This window comes from Spermophilus citellus, assembly GCF_964194105.1.
Source record: "Spermophilus citellus genome assembly, chromosome: 15".
Classification (NCBI taxonomy): Eukaryota; Metazoa; Chordata; class Mammalia; order Rodentia; family Sciuridae; genus Spermophilus; species Spermophilus citellus.
The window spans coordinates 37992110-38011896 of record NC_138195.1 but is presented as its reverse complement, the minus strand read 5'-3'; the positions used below and the strand labels follow the sequence as shown (position 1 = coordinate 38011896).

Here is a 19787-nt window from a genome sequence, read left to right as displayed (position 1 = left end):
AAGTAGCCTGTTTTACTGCACCTTTTTCAACAATTACCTCATTACTAGTCAGTTTTGTTGCCTTTGTTTACTAAGTTACAGGTTTATCTACAACAACATGTGACCTTCATACTAATGTTTTGTAATTCCTAGTAATTTTCCTTTATGTCAATAAAATAACATAGATATAAACTTCTTGTAAAATTGAATTGAAACTGATTATGACATGAACATATTATATTGTAGAATGTTAAAAATAGAGTTTTGTTTTTAAATTTTCATATTTCTCTCAATCCTCAGTACCCATGCCATTAAGCATTAAATGAAGTAATCTCAGTTGTGATTGTTTTGCTTTATATGGTTACATATAGCAGCAGATTGTATATATATTAAATTTTTCTTAGTATAAATATTCATAACAAAAATCAGCTATTTTGGTTATCATCCATGTGTCAAGTCTCCCGGTCCAAACAACAACTAAACCTTGAATGATCCTGCCCAATCTACATCCCCTTTTGTTTCTATCAAATTTCAGCATCACCTTTATTTATCCTTTTTGGGGGAAGAGGAACGGGAGATTGAACTCAGGGGCACTCAACCACTGAGCCACAACCTCAGCCCGCTATTTTGTATTTTATTTGGAGACAGGGTCTCACTGAGTTGCTTAGCCCCTCATTTTTGCTGAGGCCAGCTTTGAACTCATGATCCCTCTGTCTCAGCCTCCTGAGCCATTAGTATTACAGGCTTGCGTCACCACACCTGGCTTTTTCTATCCATTTTTTTTTTAAGAGAGAGTGAGAGAGAGGGGGGACAGAGAGAGAGAGATGATTTTTAACATTTATTTATTTTTTCTTAGTTCTTGGCGGACACAACATCTTTGTTGGTATGTGGTGCTGAGGATCGAACCCGGGCCGCATGCACGCTAGGCGAGCGCGCTACCGCTTGAGCCACATCCCCAGCCCTTCTATCCATTTTTGTGATAAATAAAACTGGTGATAATGCCACACACACACACAAATTAGTGTCAGTTTCAGATTTCCATTTATGTTATAAATGTCAAATGATTTTAATAGAATTTATTAGGTCCACATGTTGTGATTGGTTGGTATGACAATCCCTATCCCCTTTTTTTCTCTTTTTGCAGTTTATTTGTTGAAGAAACCAAACTAATACTTTAAAAAAAAAAATTAACTTGTTTTATCATACCCTGTGAGGAAAAAAGATTAAAGCGTTAATAACCCCTTTTCATTTTAAGCATAATTGTGTAAGGCAAATTACAAACTGTGCTTAGTGTTGGGAATAAACCAATGTAGATGGTATGCTTATGGTAATTAAAAACTGATCATTTTGGTGTTTTTCTGTAACCATTTTCCGTATTACACAGAAAAAACTAATCTGGAGTCTTATTCTTCCCATAGTTAGAAAAGACTAGAGTTTGTATAATACATTATGGATAGTGAATAGCATTTATGCATCACCTTCTTTAAATTATAGCCAGTGAATATCTTCATTTTTTTCCTAGATCAATATACATACCATTTACAAGTCACATGGATTATTATTGTTTTTGTTATGGTGGTGGTACAGGGGATCAAACACGGGCTTTTTACATACTTGTCAAGTGCTCTGCCACTGAGCTATGTCCCTAGCCCCTTTATATTTTATTTTTGAGGTAGGGTCTTAGTAAGTCGTCTAGTCTGACCTTGAACTTGTGATCCTCCTGCCTTGACCTCTTCGTTAAGGTGCAGTTACAGAAGTGCACCACTGCACCAAGCTGTGCATTAGATGTTTTAGGTTGTTACTGACATTGCTCTTCTTTTTCTTTTTGCTTCTTTTTTTAAAAAAACTATAAATAAGTATTTAATCGTTTGTTGGTATTTTGAGTGTGTTAAACCTAGAACAAAGAACTTCAGTCTAGGAATCAGAAAAAAAGGATTAAATAAGCACTCGAAACTTTGAAATCATTTTGTAATTGTTGATATAGAATACTATTATCAATGTGCCATAGACTCCCCACCCTCCACAGTTCCCATTAAACTTGATAAAGTATTCAGTGATATTTTAGTGCCTGTGAACTGAAGGAATTTTCATCTTTATTATCCACTTACGTGTAATGATTTTTGTTTTAATAAGCTTACCTGGAAATATACAGATAGATCCTTAATATTTAGTCCTTTCTTATTTTCTAAAAGTATACATACACATACGTGTGTGTGTGTGTAAAACTTCCTTTGAAAAAGTATGTTTAACACAAAAGTACATCTCATTTCTTTTTTAACACATGTTTAGTGCTCTGTTTTTAAGTGCACTCATCAATCTTTGAGTTTTAAGACTTTCAGCAGCTTTTCCTGTCACAGAGGAATCAAAATTTGTAGTTTATGGTAAAGTACTGGCAGCTAGATGACTCAGACTTCAAGTTCTGAGTTACCTTTTCATTTCATCCAGGTAGTCATGTGCCCAAACCTTGTTAGCAGTTTTGTAACCTTACTACAGCCCAGATTGCTGCAACTTAACGTTCTGTTCTTTTACTAACTCATGGTCCTAGAAACACTCCATCTAACTTTTTAAGTATTTTATTCCATTGAGTCAGGAAGTATGTATATGTAGTAGTATATATATAATAACCTCAGAATGATCTGCTTATTTTTTATTTTTGAGGTGAGTTTTGCTGTTGCCCGGGCTGATCTTGAATAGCCTCAGAGCATTGGAGATTGTAGTCATGAGCCACCAAAGGATTTTATTTGTCTTCTACAACATTTTTTTTAAATTTATCTTTGGTTATATTACTCATCAGATTTGTTTTCTCCTAAGAGGTAATTACTACGCAAAATGTCCGCATTTAAATTGTTTATGCTTGTGTTTTTTTAAAGGCCCTTATTCTTTAAATGGATACAGAGTGAGAGTATATAGACAAGACTCTGCCACCCAGTGGTTTACCGGCATAATTACTCATCATGATCTCTTCACCCGCACCATGATCGTTATGAATGATCAGGTAAATACTTTATTTAGTTTTGGTGCTGGGGATTTAACTCAGAGCCTTTCACATGTTAAGCTGAGTTATTATCCTTTCAACCTCAACTAATGTTTTGGAAAAAAACTAATTTTTGTAGTACAAATAGTCTATGCCATGTTGGGGTTGTAGCTCAGTGATAAAGCACTTGCCTAGCATGTGTGAGGTACTGGGTTCAATCCTCAGCACCATATTAATAAATTAAATAAAGGTATTGTGTCAATCTACAGCTAAATTTTTTTTTTTAAGAAAGAGAGGAGAGAGAGAATTTTTTTAATATTTATTTTTCAGTTTTCAGTGGACACAACAACTTTATTTTATTTTATCGTGGTGCTGAGGATCGAACCCAGCGCCCCGTCATGCCAGGCAAGCATGTTACCGCTTGAGCCACATCCCCCCCCTAAAAATATTTAAAAAGGGGCTGGGGATGTGGCTCAAGTGGTAGCGCGCTCACCTGGCATGCGTGCGGCCTGGGTTCGATCCTCAGTACCACATACAAAACAAAGATGTTGTGTACGCCGATAACTAAAAAATAAATATTAAAAAAATATTTAAAAAAATAGTCTGTACCAACAGTTTGATAATAATTTTCACCTACAAAGTTTTGCTTTGTTTTCTTTCTTTCTTTCTTTCTTTCTTTGCTACTGAGGATTGAACCTAGGGCCTCACCTAGAGCATACTAGGCAAATGCTCTACCACTGAGCTATATACCCCAAGCCCTTTTTCTTTTATATTGAGGTTGTGTTAAATTGCCCAGACTGGCCTGGCAATTATAGGCATGTTCCTGATGTGACCAGCATCTCCAATGTTACATAGAGGTCACTTTAGGTCAGAGGATAATGGTAGTGTCATATTTATTTCAATACTAATAAAATCAGAACCTGAAATAGACACATCAAGCTACTTAGTCTTTTTTTTCTTTAATTTTTCGTTAGCTAAAACTTTCTCTGTTTTTCTGTCTCTCTGGTATTAAAAATGCATTCTGAATGGTTTATCCCTGAGTCATATCCCCAGGCCTTGTTTTCTTTTCACTAATGAAAACTTTCAGTGCATATGTAGCTCTCTTACATCAAATTTCATTATTAGTATGCTCACTTAAGTTTTGTGACAAATGTTAAAAACACAGGTTTGTTTTTTTTTTTTTTTTCCTTTTTGAGAAAAACGTTTATTTTTAAAGCTGTCATTTGTTTATGTGCAAAAAAACCCAGATATTTAGAAATTCCTACCCAAGTGAATTTTGGAGAATTATGATAGCGCTCCTTTGTAAACAATTTAAATGCTTTGATTAAAATTTTGTCAATGCTAATAAATAAATTATATTATTTAACTGCATTTTTCCTTAAAAAGATGACAAGCTTTCACCTTGATGAAGTACAAAATCACCTTGAATTTTTACATTATTTGTACGGTTTTTGACTTGTTCTCCTAGTCTTATTTTGTAGCTGCTTTTCAAAAATTTAATTTAAAAGATACTATCAGACTTAAGTAACCAGTTTTAGTCACCAAGGACAGAATTACTTTTAAGCTTCTGTAACATTGTTTCAACTACTAGCCAAGAATTAAAAAGCAAATATTATCTATTGCAAGTATATTTTGATAAACAAAGTTAAGAATTAATCAAGAATATAGAGTCCAGCTGGACACAGTGACACAGGCCTGTAATTCCAGCAACTCTGGAGGCTGAGGCAGGAAAGTTCAAGACCAGCCTCAGCAACTTAGCAAGGCCCTATGCAACTTGACAGCATCCTGTCTCAAAATAAAAAATAAAAAGCACTGAGGATGTGGCTTGGTGGTTAAGCACACATGGGTCCAATCCCCCATATGATAAAAGAAAAATATAGAGCCCCATATGCAAGTGACATCACCAAAAAGAACAAGTATAAATATCCAGTTTGTCCTATTTATTTTAAAAATAGGAAGTAGGGATCCCAAACTGATTTCTAAACATTTCTACTTAATAAAGAAATGCTACCACGTATTGTTTAGCTCATTGTATTTAATTTTTGTTTTTGTTTTGTTATGGATTAGGTACTAGAACCACAGAATGTCGATCCTTCTATGGTTCAAATGACCTTTCTAGATGATGTTGTTCACTCCTTATTAAAAGGTGAAAATATTGGCATTACATCACGACGTAGGTCTCGTGCCAATCAAAATATCAACACTGTTCACGTATGTATGTTAACTAGTAATTAATTTTTATAATTTCTTTCTCTATTTAGAATTAGCTAGTTATAATCATTGTCGGTTATTTTTAGGGCCATTATACACGTGCCCAAGCAAATAGTCCCAGACCAGCAATGAACTCTCAAACTGCTGTACCAAAACAGAATACACACCAGCAACAGCAACAAAGAAATATCCGTCCAAATAAGAGGAAGGGCTCAGATAGCAGTATACCAGACGAAGAGAAGATGAAGGAGGAAAAATACGATTATATATCACGAGGAGGTAGGATCCGCTTTTTTTTTTCTCCTTTAGGGACTGGGAACAAATAAAAATATTTAAAATATGCTACTTAGTTTTGATTATGATTTTTCATAATCAAAAAGTAAGACTTTTTTTTAACCTTACAGATAATCCTAAGGGTAAAAACAAACACTTGATGAATAAAAGAAGGAAACCTGAGGAGGATGAAAAGAAACTAAATATGAAAAGATTGCGGACTGACAATGTTTCAGACTTTTCTGAGAGCAGTGACTCAGAAAATTCGAATAAGAGAATAATTGATAATTCCTCAGAGCAGAAGTCAGAGAATGAGTTGAAAAATAAAAATACTTCCAAGATAAATGGAGAAGAAGGGAAATCCCAGAATAGTGAGAAGGTGGGAGAAGAGACACTAGTAGATATCCAGACTCCCTGGGATCAAATACATGAAGATAAAAAACATGAAGAAGCAGAGAAGCAGAAATCTGTTGATATTCAGTTTCAAGAAAAAGTTACTATCCATTCATCAGAACAGGCCACACTTGCTGAACATAATCCTAAGGATTTACTTCTTCAAGAATGCAATATGGAAAACACACATACGGTGGAATTATTACCAAAGGAAAAGTTTATATCCAGACCATCCACACCAAAATGTGTTATTGATATTACAAAAGATGCTAATTCAGAAAAAGTGGTTCAGGAAAACTCAAGTACCTTTGGCCTGCAGACTCTTGAGAAAATGGATCCTAAAGTTAATGATTCAAAACATTCAATTGTAAATTCAAAATACTTGGAAATAGCAAAACAAGATTCTGACCAGAACTGGGTCAGTGATGTAATTAAAGTGGATTTAACCCAGTCAAGTGTTATAAATGCTTCTTCAGGAAATGATCAACTGGATATGGAAAAAGAAAAAAATCAATATTCTTGCACATCTTCTTTAAGTGCACCTTCTGTCACAGAAGATAAGGCAAATAAGCCAAGTCCACCCCCAGAGACTATAAAATCTAAACTAACTGCTTCAGTAGATACTCACAAGACAAAACCCAATTCTTCACCTGAAGTTGTTAAACCCAAAATTACCCATTCTCCTGATTCTGTAAAGTCTAAGGCTACTTATGTGAACAGTCAAGCTACTGGTGAAAGAAGACTGGCAAATGAGTTATCAAGATGCAGTTTTCATCCGGTTCCTACTCGAGGCAGTGCATTGGAAACTACAAAGAGCCCTCTTATCATTGATAAAAATGAGCATTTCACCGTTTATCGAGATCCTGCTCTTATTGGATCAGAAGCAGGAGCTAATCACATTTCACCTTTTTTAAGTCAACATCCTTTCCCTCTTCATTCCACATCCCATAGAACCTGTTTAAATCCAGGTACCCATCACCCTGCCTTAAACCCTGCATCCCATTTACTAGCTGGATCATCCAGTCAAACTCCATTACCTACAATCAGCACTCATCCTCTGACTAGTAGTCCACACCATTCTGTTCATCATCCTCATTTACTTCCCACTGTGTTACCTGGAGTGCCTACTGCCTCCTTACTTGGTGGCCACCCACGCCTAGAGAGTGCTCATGCTAGCAGCTTGAGCCACTTAGCACTAGCACACCAGCAACAGCAACAGTTGTTACAGCACCAGTCACCTCATCTTCTTGGACAAGCTCATCCTTCTGCTTCATATAATCAGCTTGGACTTTATCCAATTATTTGGCAGTATCCAAACGGAACACATGCATACTCAGGACTTGGTCTGCCTTCTCCTAAGTGGGTTCACCCAGAAAATGCAGTTAGTGCTGAAGCTTCATTAAGGAGGGTAAGTGACACTGGTTTGCCTTTATGTCAGTGTAAACTTATTTATTAAAAGGTACAGGTGCATTTTCAGTATCCCATTCTTTTAGGTCATGTCCAATTACAGAATGTTAGAATTTTTCAGATACTTGTTTGGATGCTTAATATCCTCAGAGCAGTAGCAGCAGAAATCTCAGAAAAGCCACTTTATAAAAAGAGTTAGTTGAAGAAAGTAAAATTTTTTTAGATTGTGGTTTTTATTATAGATTTAAATTCATATACTTATAATTGAAAATTCTGGGTTAATAATTATGCAAAATTGTAAGGCTTTCTTTATATGTATTATCAAATTGTTCTTTTTAAAATTGTTATGTACCCCAGTTCAATGCATTATGTTAATTGTATAATATGAGCTATGACTCCCTTTTTTCTTAAGGTTATCCAAGTCTGGAGATTTCCAGTATGTGGGAAAGTTGATGAGATTCTTTCTACCTAACAGACTATTGCTGCAGTTGGTGTAGGACTTATATTCCTTTGTGAGCTATGTGGTTTCTCTAGCAAATTCATTTTACACTAAGAAATAGCTAGTAAGAATAATACCAAGCTCAGTGTTGTTTTTCAAATGGAGGAATTGGTGCCACGTACTTCCAGGAGCTAATCTTGTCCTTTATGTGACCCAAGAGAGTCTTCAGATATTTTGCCCAAATCTGTTTTTATGCCCTTTTTTTGGGGGGGGGGGGAATAGTGCTAACTTGCCTAGCAAGTCAAGGCCATGGGCTTGATCCCCAGCACCTTAAAAAATAAATTACTGGGGCTGGGGTTGTGGCTCAGTGGTAGAGTGCTCACCTAGCACACGTGAGGCACTGGGGGTACAATCCTCAGCACCAACCACATAAAAATGAAATAAAGATATTGTATCCATCTACAACTAAGAAATATTTTTTAAAAATAAATTAATTAACTATCTTAATGATTAGACTTAAGTACTGTTGTACATCACAGCACTAGAACTTTTTCACCTCATCTTTAATTTTGATCATCACACTAAACTGGCAAGGTTTAACTTGAGATCCTCCTGCCTCAGTCTCACCTCAGCTGGGATTATAGGTTTGTGCCTCCATACCAGCCCCCATCCCTATTCTTTTTTTTTTTTTTTTTTTAAGAGAGAAAATTTTTTAATATTTATTGTTTAGTTTTCGGCGGACACAACATCTTTATTTGTATGAGGTGCTGAGGATCGAACCCAGAGCCACACGCATGCCAGGCAAGCGCGCTATCGCTTGAGCCACATCCCCAGCCCTCCAGCCCCATTCTTGATGGTGCCATTAATCTAGTAATAGGTGAAACATACTACAATGTGTACATGATGTAGTTTTTAAGTAAAAGAAGAATCACTATAATCATTACATTGTCCTAATTTTAATTGTCAAAATTGAAAGTAGGTGTGGTAACTTAAGTGCCTAATGCATTCATTCAGACCTTCACTCTCAGTGTATCATGAATGTAGTTGCAGGTGCACAAGGATAGTCTAGATGAACATAAGAAGCCAAGAGATGCAAATAACTTTGAACCTCTATAAGTTCCAAGCTCTGGAAAATAGATTTAAGTTATTGTTAGAAATGGCTTGGAAGAATTGTTACTTGGTAGACTTTGTGACTGTCAAGCGTCCATGTTTATAAGAATATAAAATGTTTTATTAACTGATCATAAAAACATTAAACTAGCTGGGTGTGGTGGTGCATGCCAGCTATTCAGGAGGCCGAGGCAAGAGGATCCCAAGATCCAAGCAAGCCTGGGCAACTTAGGGAGAGTCCCTGTCTCGATACCACATTTTTTATTTGTTTTTTAGGGATTGGCTAGCTTCACTAAGCATAATCTGCTCTAGTGCCATCCATTTCCCTGCAAATTCTATTATTTTGTCATTTTTTATTGCTGCATAGTACTCCATTGTGTATAGATGCCACATTTTTTTTTTTCCTGTCTCTAAATAAAATGGAAAAGGGCTGGAAATGTAGTTCAAGCTCCAGTACTGCTCCCCAGTCTTGTCCCCCCTCACCCCAGCAAGCGCCACCAGGAGGAAAAAAAAGGTTAAACTAAAAACGGGTGTATCTGACTTCCATTAATTTGTGTAAACATATAATATGAAGGAATAAATTTAAATAACATTTTGAGGAAAAATCAAGATCTGTTATCCTGGTTTAAAAGTGAAAAACAATACAAGCACAGGCACTAGATTAGGAATCTATTTTGAGTAGGGTTTTTGTTTGTTTTTTGTGGGGTATTATAGATTGAACTCAGGGGCACTCAACCACTAAGCCAAATCTCCAGCCCTGTTTTATATTTTATTTAGAGAGAGTCTCACTGAGTTGCTTAGCACCTCATTTTTGCTAAGGCTGGCTTTGAACTCACCATCCTCCTGTCTCAGCCTCCCAAGCTGCTGGAATTACAGGCATGCACAACCATGCTCAGCTTGAGTCTTTATTTTATAGGGTAAAAACCTTTATCTTGCCTTGCCTTTATTGCACTTTAAGATCTTCATTTTTGAGGTGCTGGGGATTGAACCTAGAGATGTTCTACTACTGAGCTACATTCCCAACCTTTTTATTTTTTATTTGAAGACAGGATCTTGCTAAGTTACTGAGGCTGGCCTCAAACTTGCAATCCTCTTGCCTCAACTTTCTGAGTCACTAGGATTTCAGGTGTGCATCACTGTACCCAGCAAGAATCTTGAATCTGTTAGAACTGAGGTCTTTTGTGTCATTATATATTGGGATGATCCTTATGTGTATAATTATGTATTTTTCTCTTAGGTGACATTTGCAGCCATGGTGTATGCTTTTAGTTTCAGTAATTTTACAGCAGTATCTATTTGGCATAAACTGCTTTTGTATTATCATTTGAGTTGTTAAATTTAGCCCCTTTGTTAAAACTAAAGCAGCTTTTTGTTTTTCTGGTATTTCAGTATCACTCATAATATAGAAAAAAAATCCTTAAACATGTAATTTGATATATGTCTCAACATAGAGGTCTCTGTACCACATTTTTAATTATGAGAAAGGCAGCATATTAACATAGAAAAAGTTAACATTGTTATATTTCCACACTCCAAGTTGGTTTTTTTTTTTTTTTTTGTAGTTATAAATTAACAGAATGCCTTTATTTTATTTGTTTATTTTTATGTGGTACTAAGGATCAAATCCAGTGCCTCACACATCCTAGGCAAATGCTCTGCCATTGAACTACATCTCCAAGTTTAATGGCCCAACAATGTTTATAGTTTATGGTGCAACTGAGTATACATTTAAGCCTTGAAAATACAATTGTCTACCAATTGTAAGTAAATTGTTGTATTGAAAAAGTTAGCTTTTTTTGATGACAAAAGATGGCATATGAATTTGGTTATAATTTCTGTTTCTGGTGAAATATAAGAAAACATTCTGTTTTTGTTAATACCAACATAATCTTTGCTTGTATTTTGTTTTGTGCGGTACTGGGGATTGAACCAGCTCAAAGGCATTTTGCCACTAAGTTACATTCCTACACACCTCCCCCTACTTTTCCAATCTTTTTTCTTTCTTTCCTCCTTCTTCTTTTTTTTTTTTTTTTTTGCAACAGGATCTTGCTAAATTGCTAAAACTGACCTCCAACTTGTGATCCTCCTGTCTTATCCTCCTGAATCTCTGTGATCATAGGCATGTGCCGTTGTGCTTAGCTATAGTATATATTCTTTTGATATTAAAGTCTTAGGAAATCAAGTAAATTAAGTTGAAAGCACTGATTCCCAGAGCTACTTTTAGTAAAATTAAAGTAAATTTATGGAAATTGATAATTTAATACTGATGAGTTGACTGCATACTATGGGAAATTAATCTAATTATGCTGGTTATATACTTGAATATTTCTCATCCAATTCATTTAGAATAAAAATCACAGTTTTTATAAATGTAATCCTGTTAAACTTCTGTGACACTAATTTTAACTTTTTCTAGTAACTGAAGTCCAATTTTTTGTTTTGGGTTTTTTTTTAAAAATAGAATTCTCCCAGTCCTTGGTTACATCAACACACCCCTGTGACCTCAGCAGATGGTATTGGATTACTCAGTCACATTCCTGTCAGACCTTCCAGTGCAGAACCTCATCGACCTCTTAAAATTACCACACATTCCAGTCCACCATTGACAAAACCTGTAGTAGATCACCATAAAGAGTAAGTTAACTAATGCTTAAATTTAAAACTTGTTTTTCTTAATTCGCTTCTCAGTTAAAGTTAATAAATGTTTACAACTAGACTTTGAAGAAGTATTCTGTATTGATACATTTTGTAATTGATATTAGAGTACTTGCAAAGGTGTGTTTTACTTTCGTAATAGAATATATTACATAGAAACCATCTCCCCCCACTCACCAAGAAAAATTGATTACAGAAATCTTTGTGTTTTCTTTATAGAGAATTGGAGAGGAAAGCTTTTATGGAACCATTACGGTCTGTTGCATCCACATCAGTAAAAAATGACCTGGATCTAAATAGGTCACAGACTGGGAAAGATTGTCACTTGCATAGGCATTTTGTGGATCCAGTATTAAATCAATCGCAGAGGCCACCCCAGGAGACTGGAGAGAGATTAAACAAATATAAGGAAGAACATCGTCGAATTCTTCAAGAGAGTATTGATGTTGCTCCCTTTACAACCAAAATTAAGGGACTTGAGGGTGAGAGAGAGAATTATTCCAGAGTAACAGCATCATCATCTAGCCCTAAAAGCCATGTCATCAAACAAGATAAAGATGTAGAACGCTCAGTATCAGAGCTTTATAAAATGAAGCACCCGGTGCCTCAAAGTTTGCCCCAAAGTAACTATTTTACTACATTGTCCAATAGTGTGGTCAATGAACCTCCAAGATCATACCCATCCAAAGAGGTTTCAAATATTTATATTGAAAAACAGAGTAATTCCCTTGCAACAGCAGCTAATCCTCAAACTCTGACTTCATTTATATCATCTCTTTCAAAGCCTCCACCTTTGATTAAACACCAACCAGAAAGTGAAAGTTTAGTAGGCAAGATACCAGAACATCTTCCCCATCAGATTACATCTCACTCAGTAACAACTTTCAGAAATGACTGTAGAAGTCCTACCCATTTGACAGTTTCTTCTACAAATACACTCCGCAGTATGCCTGCTTTACATAGAGCACCAGTATTTCACCCACCAATTCATCACAGTTTAGAACGAAAGGAAAGCAGCTACAGTAGCCTTTCCCCTCCAACTTTAACTCCAGTGATGCCAGTAAATGCTGGCAGCAAAGTTCAGGAATCACAGAAGCCTCCAACTTTAATTCCTGAGCCAAAAGACTCTCAGGCAAATTTTAAGAGTTCTTCTGACCAGAGTTTGACAGAAATGTGGAGGGCTAATAATAACCTCAGCAAAGAGAAAGCAGAGTGGCATGTGGAGAAAAGTGGTGGAAAATCACAGGCTGCTGTGGCATCTGTCATTGTGCGTCCACCTTCTAGTACAAAAATTGATAACATGCCAGCAATGCAGTTAGCTTCCAAAGATCGAGTTAGTGAAAGATCTTCAACTGGGGCAAATAAAACAGATTGCCTCAAATCAGTAGAAGCTGGAGAGACTGGAAGAATCATTCTACCAAATGTGAGTTCAGACAGTGCTCACATGAAATCTGAAAAAACCTTCGAGACTGTCTCACAGGGCTTTGTTCCCACTTCAGTTATGTCTACTATAAATACAGTGTGTAATACCAAAACAGATGTATTCACATCTGCTCCTACTACCACCAGTGTTTCCAGCTGGGGTAGTTCAGAAATAACTTACTCTTTGTCAAATACCATTTTGGCCTTTACATCCTTAGAATGTACCTCTTCAAAAAATGTTACTCAGTCAGTGGCTCAAACACAAGAATGCAAGGTCAGCACCACAGTTCCAGTTACTCTGGCCAGTAATAAAACAGGAAGTACTGTTCAGCCCAGCTCTGGCTTCTCAGGCACAACTGACTTTATTCATTTAAAAAAGCACAAGGCAGCATTGGCTGCAGCTCAGTATAAAAGTAGTAATGTTAGTGAGACTGAACTTAATGCTGTGAAAAATCAGACAGTTTCAGCCTCCCTTCCTCTGGATAGCACTGTAATCTGTAGTACAATGAACAAAGCAAACTCTGTAGGAAATGGGCAAGCATCCCAGACAAGTCAACCGAACTACCACACTAAACTGAAAAAGGCCTGGCTTACCAGACATTCAGAAGAAGATAAAAATACTAATAAAATGGAAAATTCAGGGAATTCTGTATCAGAAATTATAAAGCCATGTTCTGTCAACTTAACAGCCTCTACATCTAATGATATACAAAATAGTGTAGATAGTAAAATCATAGTGGATAAATACGTAAGAGATGATAAAGTCAATAGGAGAAAAGCCAAAAGAACTTATGAATCTGGCTCTGAAAGTGGAGATTCAGATGAAAGTGAAAGCAAGTCAGAGCAAAGGACTAAAAGGCAACCTAAGCCAACTTATAAAAAGAAGCAAAATGATTTGCAAAAAAGAAAAGGTGAAATAGAGGAAGATTTGAAACCCAATGGAGTTCTCAGCAGGAGTGCCAAAGAAAAAAGTAAATTGAAGTTGCAGAGTAGCAGTAATAGTGGTAAGTAAAGAATTTGTTTTATCTAGCTCAGGTAAAATGGACTGAATGTTCTAGCAGTATTGGTGTGGTTCTATGAAGATTAGTGAGTTGAAAGGCATTCTTTTGTCTTTATTTGCAGGTGTAGATACACACCATGTATATGTATTCACTGATATCATTTCTACATTTTACAAGTACCCTATAAGAGGAAATAAGAGATTTATTCCTCATTTTAGGGAGACTTGAAGAAATACACTTATTTTCCCTAGCACTCATAGTAGATAATATTTGTAACCCACTTTGTAATTTAGGAGAAAGTCATAATCTTAACTATTTCTAAGAACTGTTAAAATGCAGTTATGGTAATCTTAATAAAAATTGATTCTAATGGTCATGAAGATATTTATTATAATATTTAGTTGGAAAATTCTAGTTACTGTAATGCACATTACCAGAGAAAAATTTAAAAAGTAGAGTAAATATGACATATCTTCAAGTGTCAAAATTGTAAGCTTATTGGAATTACCATCCATTTAATGATGCTGTTCAAATAGTTGTTCAAGATAGAGGGAGAATCTTGTGGTTTCATTTACATATTCAAGAACTTCCATAATAAGTAGAAAGCTGCAAAATTAGAATATTTCCTTTATGGCTATAGCTGGACAAAAATAAGTGATTCCAGTAATATTCAGTATAAAATGTTTCTATATGTCTTTACTCTAGAAGTATTTCTCAGTTTACTTATTTCTTTGTAGGTGTGTTGCACTATGCAGAAAGCACTTAATAGTTTGATTATATTCATGTGTTCATCCACATACAATATATGAAATATCTGTGACATTGTGGACGCTCAAGAAATACTTTCACAAGCACTTGGATGCTTGAAGGCTCTTATTTGTGCCTTTTCACAGAATGAGGTTTTCCCACATGGCTGTGTGGAAATCAGAGGCAAAGTGAAGGAGAGAAAAACAGGAGGATGGAATCATAGAAAAGGACAGTCAGAAAGTGAAAGAACGAAGGACAAGCTCAACTAGAGACAGAGAGACTGGCAGACTGAAATGCAAGTATAGTCAGAAGACAGAGAGGGAGATTGACAACGAAGGATACCTGCCATTTATTTGAATTTGGGTTATATACAGTGTCACTTTTTCTTTCCCCTATGTTGTTCTTACTGCCCCTGTTGAATTCACAGTAGGCTTAGTGTGGTCAATATCTGTCTCTCTTCTATTTCACACAACATTTCCTTTGGTATTGCTTATTCGTATACTTGAGTTAAATTTACAGAAAAAAGTTAGGAACCCTCCAGCTTTTAACACTTAGAAAACCCTTATGGGGTTAAGTTTATAAAATTAACTCTAAATGAAGTGCATATTCTCTATTCATCTTGAGACTGAATGTACATGTTTTCAAGTTAAGAGTCCTAAGACAATGGCTGGCATTCGTACCTTTTTTTCTCTAGATTGTAATGCTTAGTCAAATCTCTCATACATGGTAACTAGCATTTAATTTCAGTAAGATTGAATTTTGTATTTAAAATTAGAAATTAGTTGCCTTTTCATAACTAATTCTTACATAATTTTAGTTTATCCAGTATATCTATTTGTGTGTTTGCTTATGAGGAACTGAAGTTCAAAAGGTTCTTACTACACAAAGTAAGCACTGAGTTAGGTTTTTGTTGTTGTTGACTAAGTATGTTAATCTTAAACTATTAGGTTTTAGATTTTGCCAGTAAGTTAGATATGTAGAATTAAAGGAAAAACTTATTTATTGTATAAATATTATTATAGTTAAATTCATAAAAATTATTAGCAACAGTTACCAATGGCCTGGTCTAAGAGCAAAAGTTATATCAAAAGCTCTTCATATGAATGTCTTTGTAATTAATTCATTCTTTAAAAAGAAAAAACTCAAAAGTGCCTATTCTGTGTCATAATTGAGATTTGCTTTGAAACGTCTGGTTCTTTACTGCTTAAACTGTTCACAGTGGTATGGGGATCCATACTCTGAACTGTTCTGTTACCTGAAATTAAAAGTATATTGGTTAAAATTATTTCCTAATCAAAAATAGAAACAAATTGCATTTAAATTAGTGTAATTAAAAAGTAAATAAACTATTGGAAGAAAGTGTACCTAATTAAAAAGTAAATAAACTATTGGAAGAAAGTGTACCAAATAAAAATTTATTAGCAGTGTGACATTTCTATTGTTCATTCTGACTTCTAAAAGCTCTTTTTTATATAGTCCATAGGGGGGTGAAAAATCTGTTGTATACATAGTGGAGGAAATAGTAAACTGTTTACACAAGCCATTTGGAAACATATTTATGCCATAAGTGGTATGTATGTGTGTGTGTGTGTGTCTAGTGGGTTAAGCCAAATGGCTCCTTGCCTTAAAGTAGAGACAGAAGAGGGGAAAAGGTAATTGCAAACAACCAAGCAGCAATCCTGGAAGTACTGAATACAATTGGACCCAGTTTTAAATGAGCCATCCTATCATTTAAATACAGTGCTTCTGTACAAAATGGGTGAGTTTTCTGTAGTTCTACTGGAAATAGTAGGATCTCTGGACAAGTTTCTGCAAGAAGTATCTAGTTTCAAGAAACTCATTGTCTCTAATAGGTGTGAATACAAAACACAAGATTAGGAAATAGAATATATTCTGTTAATACGAAAGATATAACTATGTAAATCTAATGTCATAGGTACATAATATCATAGGATAAGTATACTTAAATGTTTGAGTTACCAGATATTGCTTTTCCCAATATAATTTGCTCTTAAATGAATATGTTTTTAAGATTTTAATAGACATGGCTGTGGTTGTGGGTCAGTGTAGAGTACTTGCCTAGCACATGTGAGGCACTGGGTTCGAGCTTCAGCACCACATAAAAAAATTATAAGTAAAATAAAGTTATTTAAAAATTTAATAGACAATTGTAACTAAATTGTTTGGGTTTCTCGTGGTGTGAAAATTCTACATACTCTCTAGAATTACTTCAGTCATATTCTACTTGTTAAGCGTAAGTTAACAAAAGTGACAAGAGCAATGATGTTGACTATGGTAAATAAATTAATTTTTTTTCCTACAAGTAATAGACTGTATAATACATTTAGGTCTTTCCTTTATGTTTCTTTTCTTTCTTTTTTTTTTTTTTAAAAAAGAGAGAGGAAGAGAGAGAGAGAAAGAGAGAATATTAGTATTTATTTTTTAGTTATCGACGGACGGACACAACATCTTTGTTTTGTATGTAGTGCTGAGGATCGAACCCAGGCCACACGCATGTCAGGCAAGCGCGCTACCACTTGAGCCACATCCCCAGCCCTCCTTTATGTTTCTTTGGTGCCTTTTCTTTTCTCTTTCAAGAGATAGGGTCTCACCGTGTTGTCCAGGCTACCCTGACCTCTTTGGCCCAAGTAACCCTCCTTCCTTAACCTCCAACACATAGTTAGCACTGTAGGCTCAACCCACAGTATCAAGAAGCTGACATGATGCATTTTTTTCTTTTACCTCCATCAATTAATATGTGTATTTTTTTATTTTACTTTCTTTAACACCCTTTTATTTTTATAAAAGGTACTGCTGCCATTAATATATTAATATCAAATGGAGTGCATTGCAATAAAGGAAAAATAATTTCTGCATAGAAGAATTTTATTTTAGATAGAGGTACATAGAATATGAATAATTCTCTTGTTTGCTGTGAATGTTGCATATGAATTGTTAATAATGCATAAAATGTTCAGTCAGTTCACTCAGCTCTGCATTTCCAGCATAACAAAGGGTTCATTAGGTTAGTAGAATCTGTTAACAAGTAAACAAATGCTGCTGTGGGCTTTTCAGTCATTAATTATACCTGGAAATCTAAGTCCTGGCTTTTTGTCTCTAGTGTTACTATATCATTGTTGTATATTTGTCTTCAACTTCATCTCGAGGAATGCACCTTTCTATAAAACAATCTTGTTAATCATTTCCTACTGATTTTACAGCTGGCATCCCTCGTTCAGTATTAAAAGATTGGCGAAAAGTCAAGAAGCTGAAGCAAACTGGGGAATCCTTTTTACAGGATGACTCCTGCTGTGAGATAGGGCCTAATTTACAAAAGTGCCGAGAATGTAGACTTATTCGCAGTAAAAAAGGAGAAGAACCAACTCACTCACCAGTATTTTGTAGATTTTACTACTTTAGACGGTAAGCAAAAATATGAACTTGGGAAAATATTTAGTGGGTATTGGAAATTATTCTATTATATCTTTTTTGTGCAAAATTTTGACAATAGTTTACTAACTTAAATATATATTCATAGTGTTACTTGTGTTCTGTGACTTCTGTTTTCTGAGAGATTTATTCTTAATGAGAATACTTTGGCCAAAACAATGTAGTATTTATATCTATACTTTAACCAATAAACATAAACAGTTGATTAATCTAGGTAAAAAATCTAGGCAGTTAAACTCAACTCACTGTGTTATATCAGAATAGCATACTTAATATTAAACATAGAATAAACATTTGTAGCTGTAAAAATTAGTTTATAAAAATAATGAGAATTTGTTAATACCATGTCATTTCACAGATTTTGTAATATAATAACCACATAAAATTTTACTAACCTATATACTAATTTAATATTACTAAATACTTTAAAATTGAAACCTTATGAATATACTTGTAAGAGTTGAATACTATAAGTAGCTAGGTTACCCACCTAATAGAGACTCGTTAATGTCTTACATTCTTAGAATCAAGTCATTCCAGTTTTAATAACATCTCTGTCCCTTAGTTCCTGTGTGGCTTTTTAACTTCAGTAGGACTAAAACTAAGCCCATTTTATTTGAAAATGTGACTGAAAGCAGTACCTACTTTTCAGTGGCTCAGTGAAGGTTAAATGAGATAGAGTACTATGCAGAGTTCTTGATGTGGACCATGCACACATGAAATGTTCTATTGCAAACCATGGTTGTTATTCTTCTTTCTTGTAAGAAGTTAGAGATAATCTACTGTGATAAATGTACTATGCTGGTGGCCCAGGAGAGAACCTAAAACTATACATTGGTAGGAACAAACCATCTTCTATTTCTTCTTTATTTCATACTCTTTGTAACTAACAATCCTCAAGAGGGATTTGTTGCAGAATGTAGTACCATGGAAGTATAAAAAAAAAAAAAAAGCACAGATGGAATTAGAAGGAAAATAAGTTTCAGGTAAAAGAATATTCAGGAACAGTTTGAAGAATTGTTTAAGTGAAGATAATTACTTAATGTTGAAATAAGATGAGTATGATGAAGGGAAAATTTTGGTTTAAAAGGGAAAGTGTAAAAGTAAGAGAAGTAAGAATAAAAAAAAGACCATTTTGTATGTTGTCATTTTGAAAAATACAGGATGACTTACAATGAATTTCAAATATCCTCTTAGAGAATAAATAGACTAAATACTCAAAAGTTGGGAAAAACTGCCAGCCAATAAAAGAATGGCAATTTTGTCTTTCATTTACTCTCAAGTTCTCTTCAAATAGTTACTTATGTCAGAAGCTAAGAGCAATTAGATCCATTAATTGGGTTAATTAATTGTCATTTTAATGGAAGTATATATAAATTTGGAATTTTTTATTATCCTCCCAATAAAAATCCTAAGGTAATGTAGGCCATTTTTAACATTAGCAATTCCTGATTGAGGTTATATGTAAAATAACAGCATTGCTCCAAGTAACACTGGTCCTACATTTTTACTCCTGTTACTCATCAAACACTTCAGTGTAGTTTCTAATAGTTTTCATTTGATTGGAGTTAAGTATAAACGGCAGGAATAATCTTATTTCTTGAAATAACCAAAAATTGGTGCTGTATACCATTGCCATTTGTATAATACCTGTGAGATTTATTTAAATTGAGTAATAATTAAAGCATTATGAAGAAATACCCTATTTTTCTGTTTTTAAATTAGA

General features: G+C 34.7%; 1 protein-coding gene across 8 annotated transcripts in view; it reads left to right on the top strand.

Moving 5' to 3' along the window:
* The window catches only part of JMJD1C (jumonji domain containing 1C), a 284460-nt gene that overhangs the window by 237782 nt on the left and 26891 nt on the right, over window positions 1-19787 (top strand). For all 8 annotated transcript variants that reach the window (XM_081267689.1, XM_081267688.1, XM_081267686.1 and 5 more), the window contains 7 exons: window positions 2850-2974; window positions 5021-5164; window positions 5251-5443; window positions 5569-7238; window positions 11248-11420; window positions 11661-13867; window positions 17833-18034. In XM_081267689.1, coding sequence (XP_081123815.1) covers window positions 2850-2974; window positions 5021-5164; window positions 5251-5443; window positions 5569-7238; window positions 11248-11420; window positions 11661-13867; window positions 17833-18034 — 4714 coding nt within the window. The remainder of the gene's footprint in view (window positions 1-2849; window positions 2975-5020; window positions 5165-5250; window positions 5444-5568; window positions 7239-11247; window positions 11421-11660; window positions 13868-17832; window positions 18035-19787) is intronic.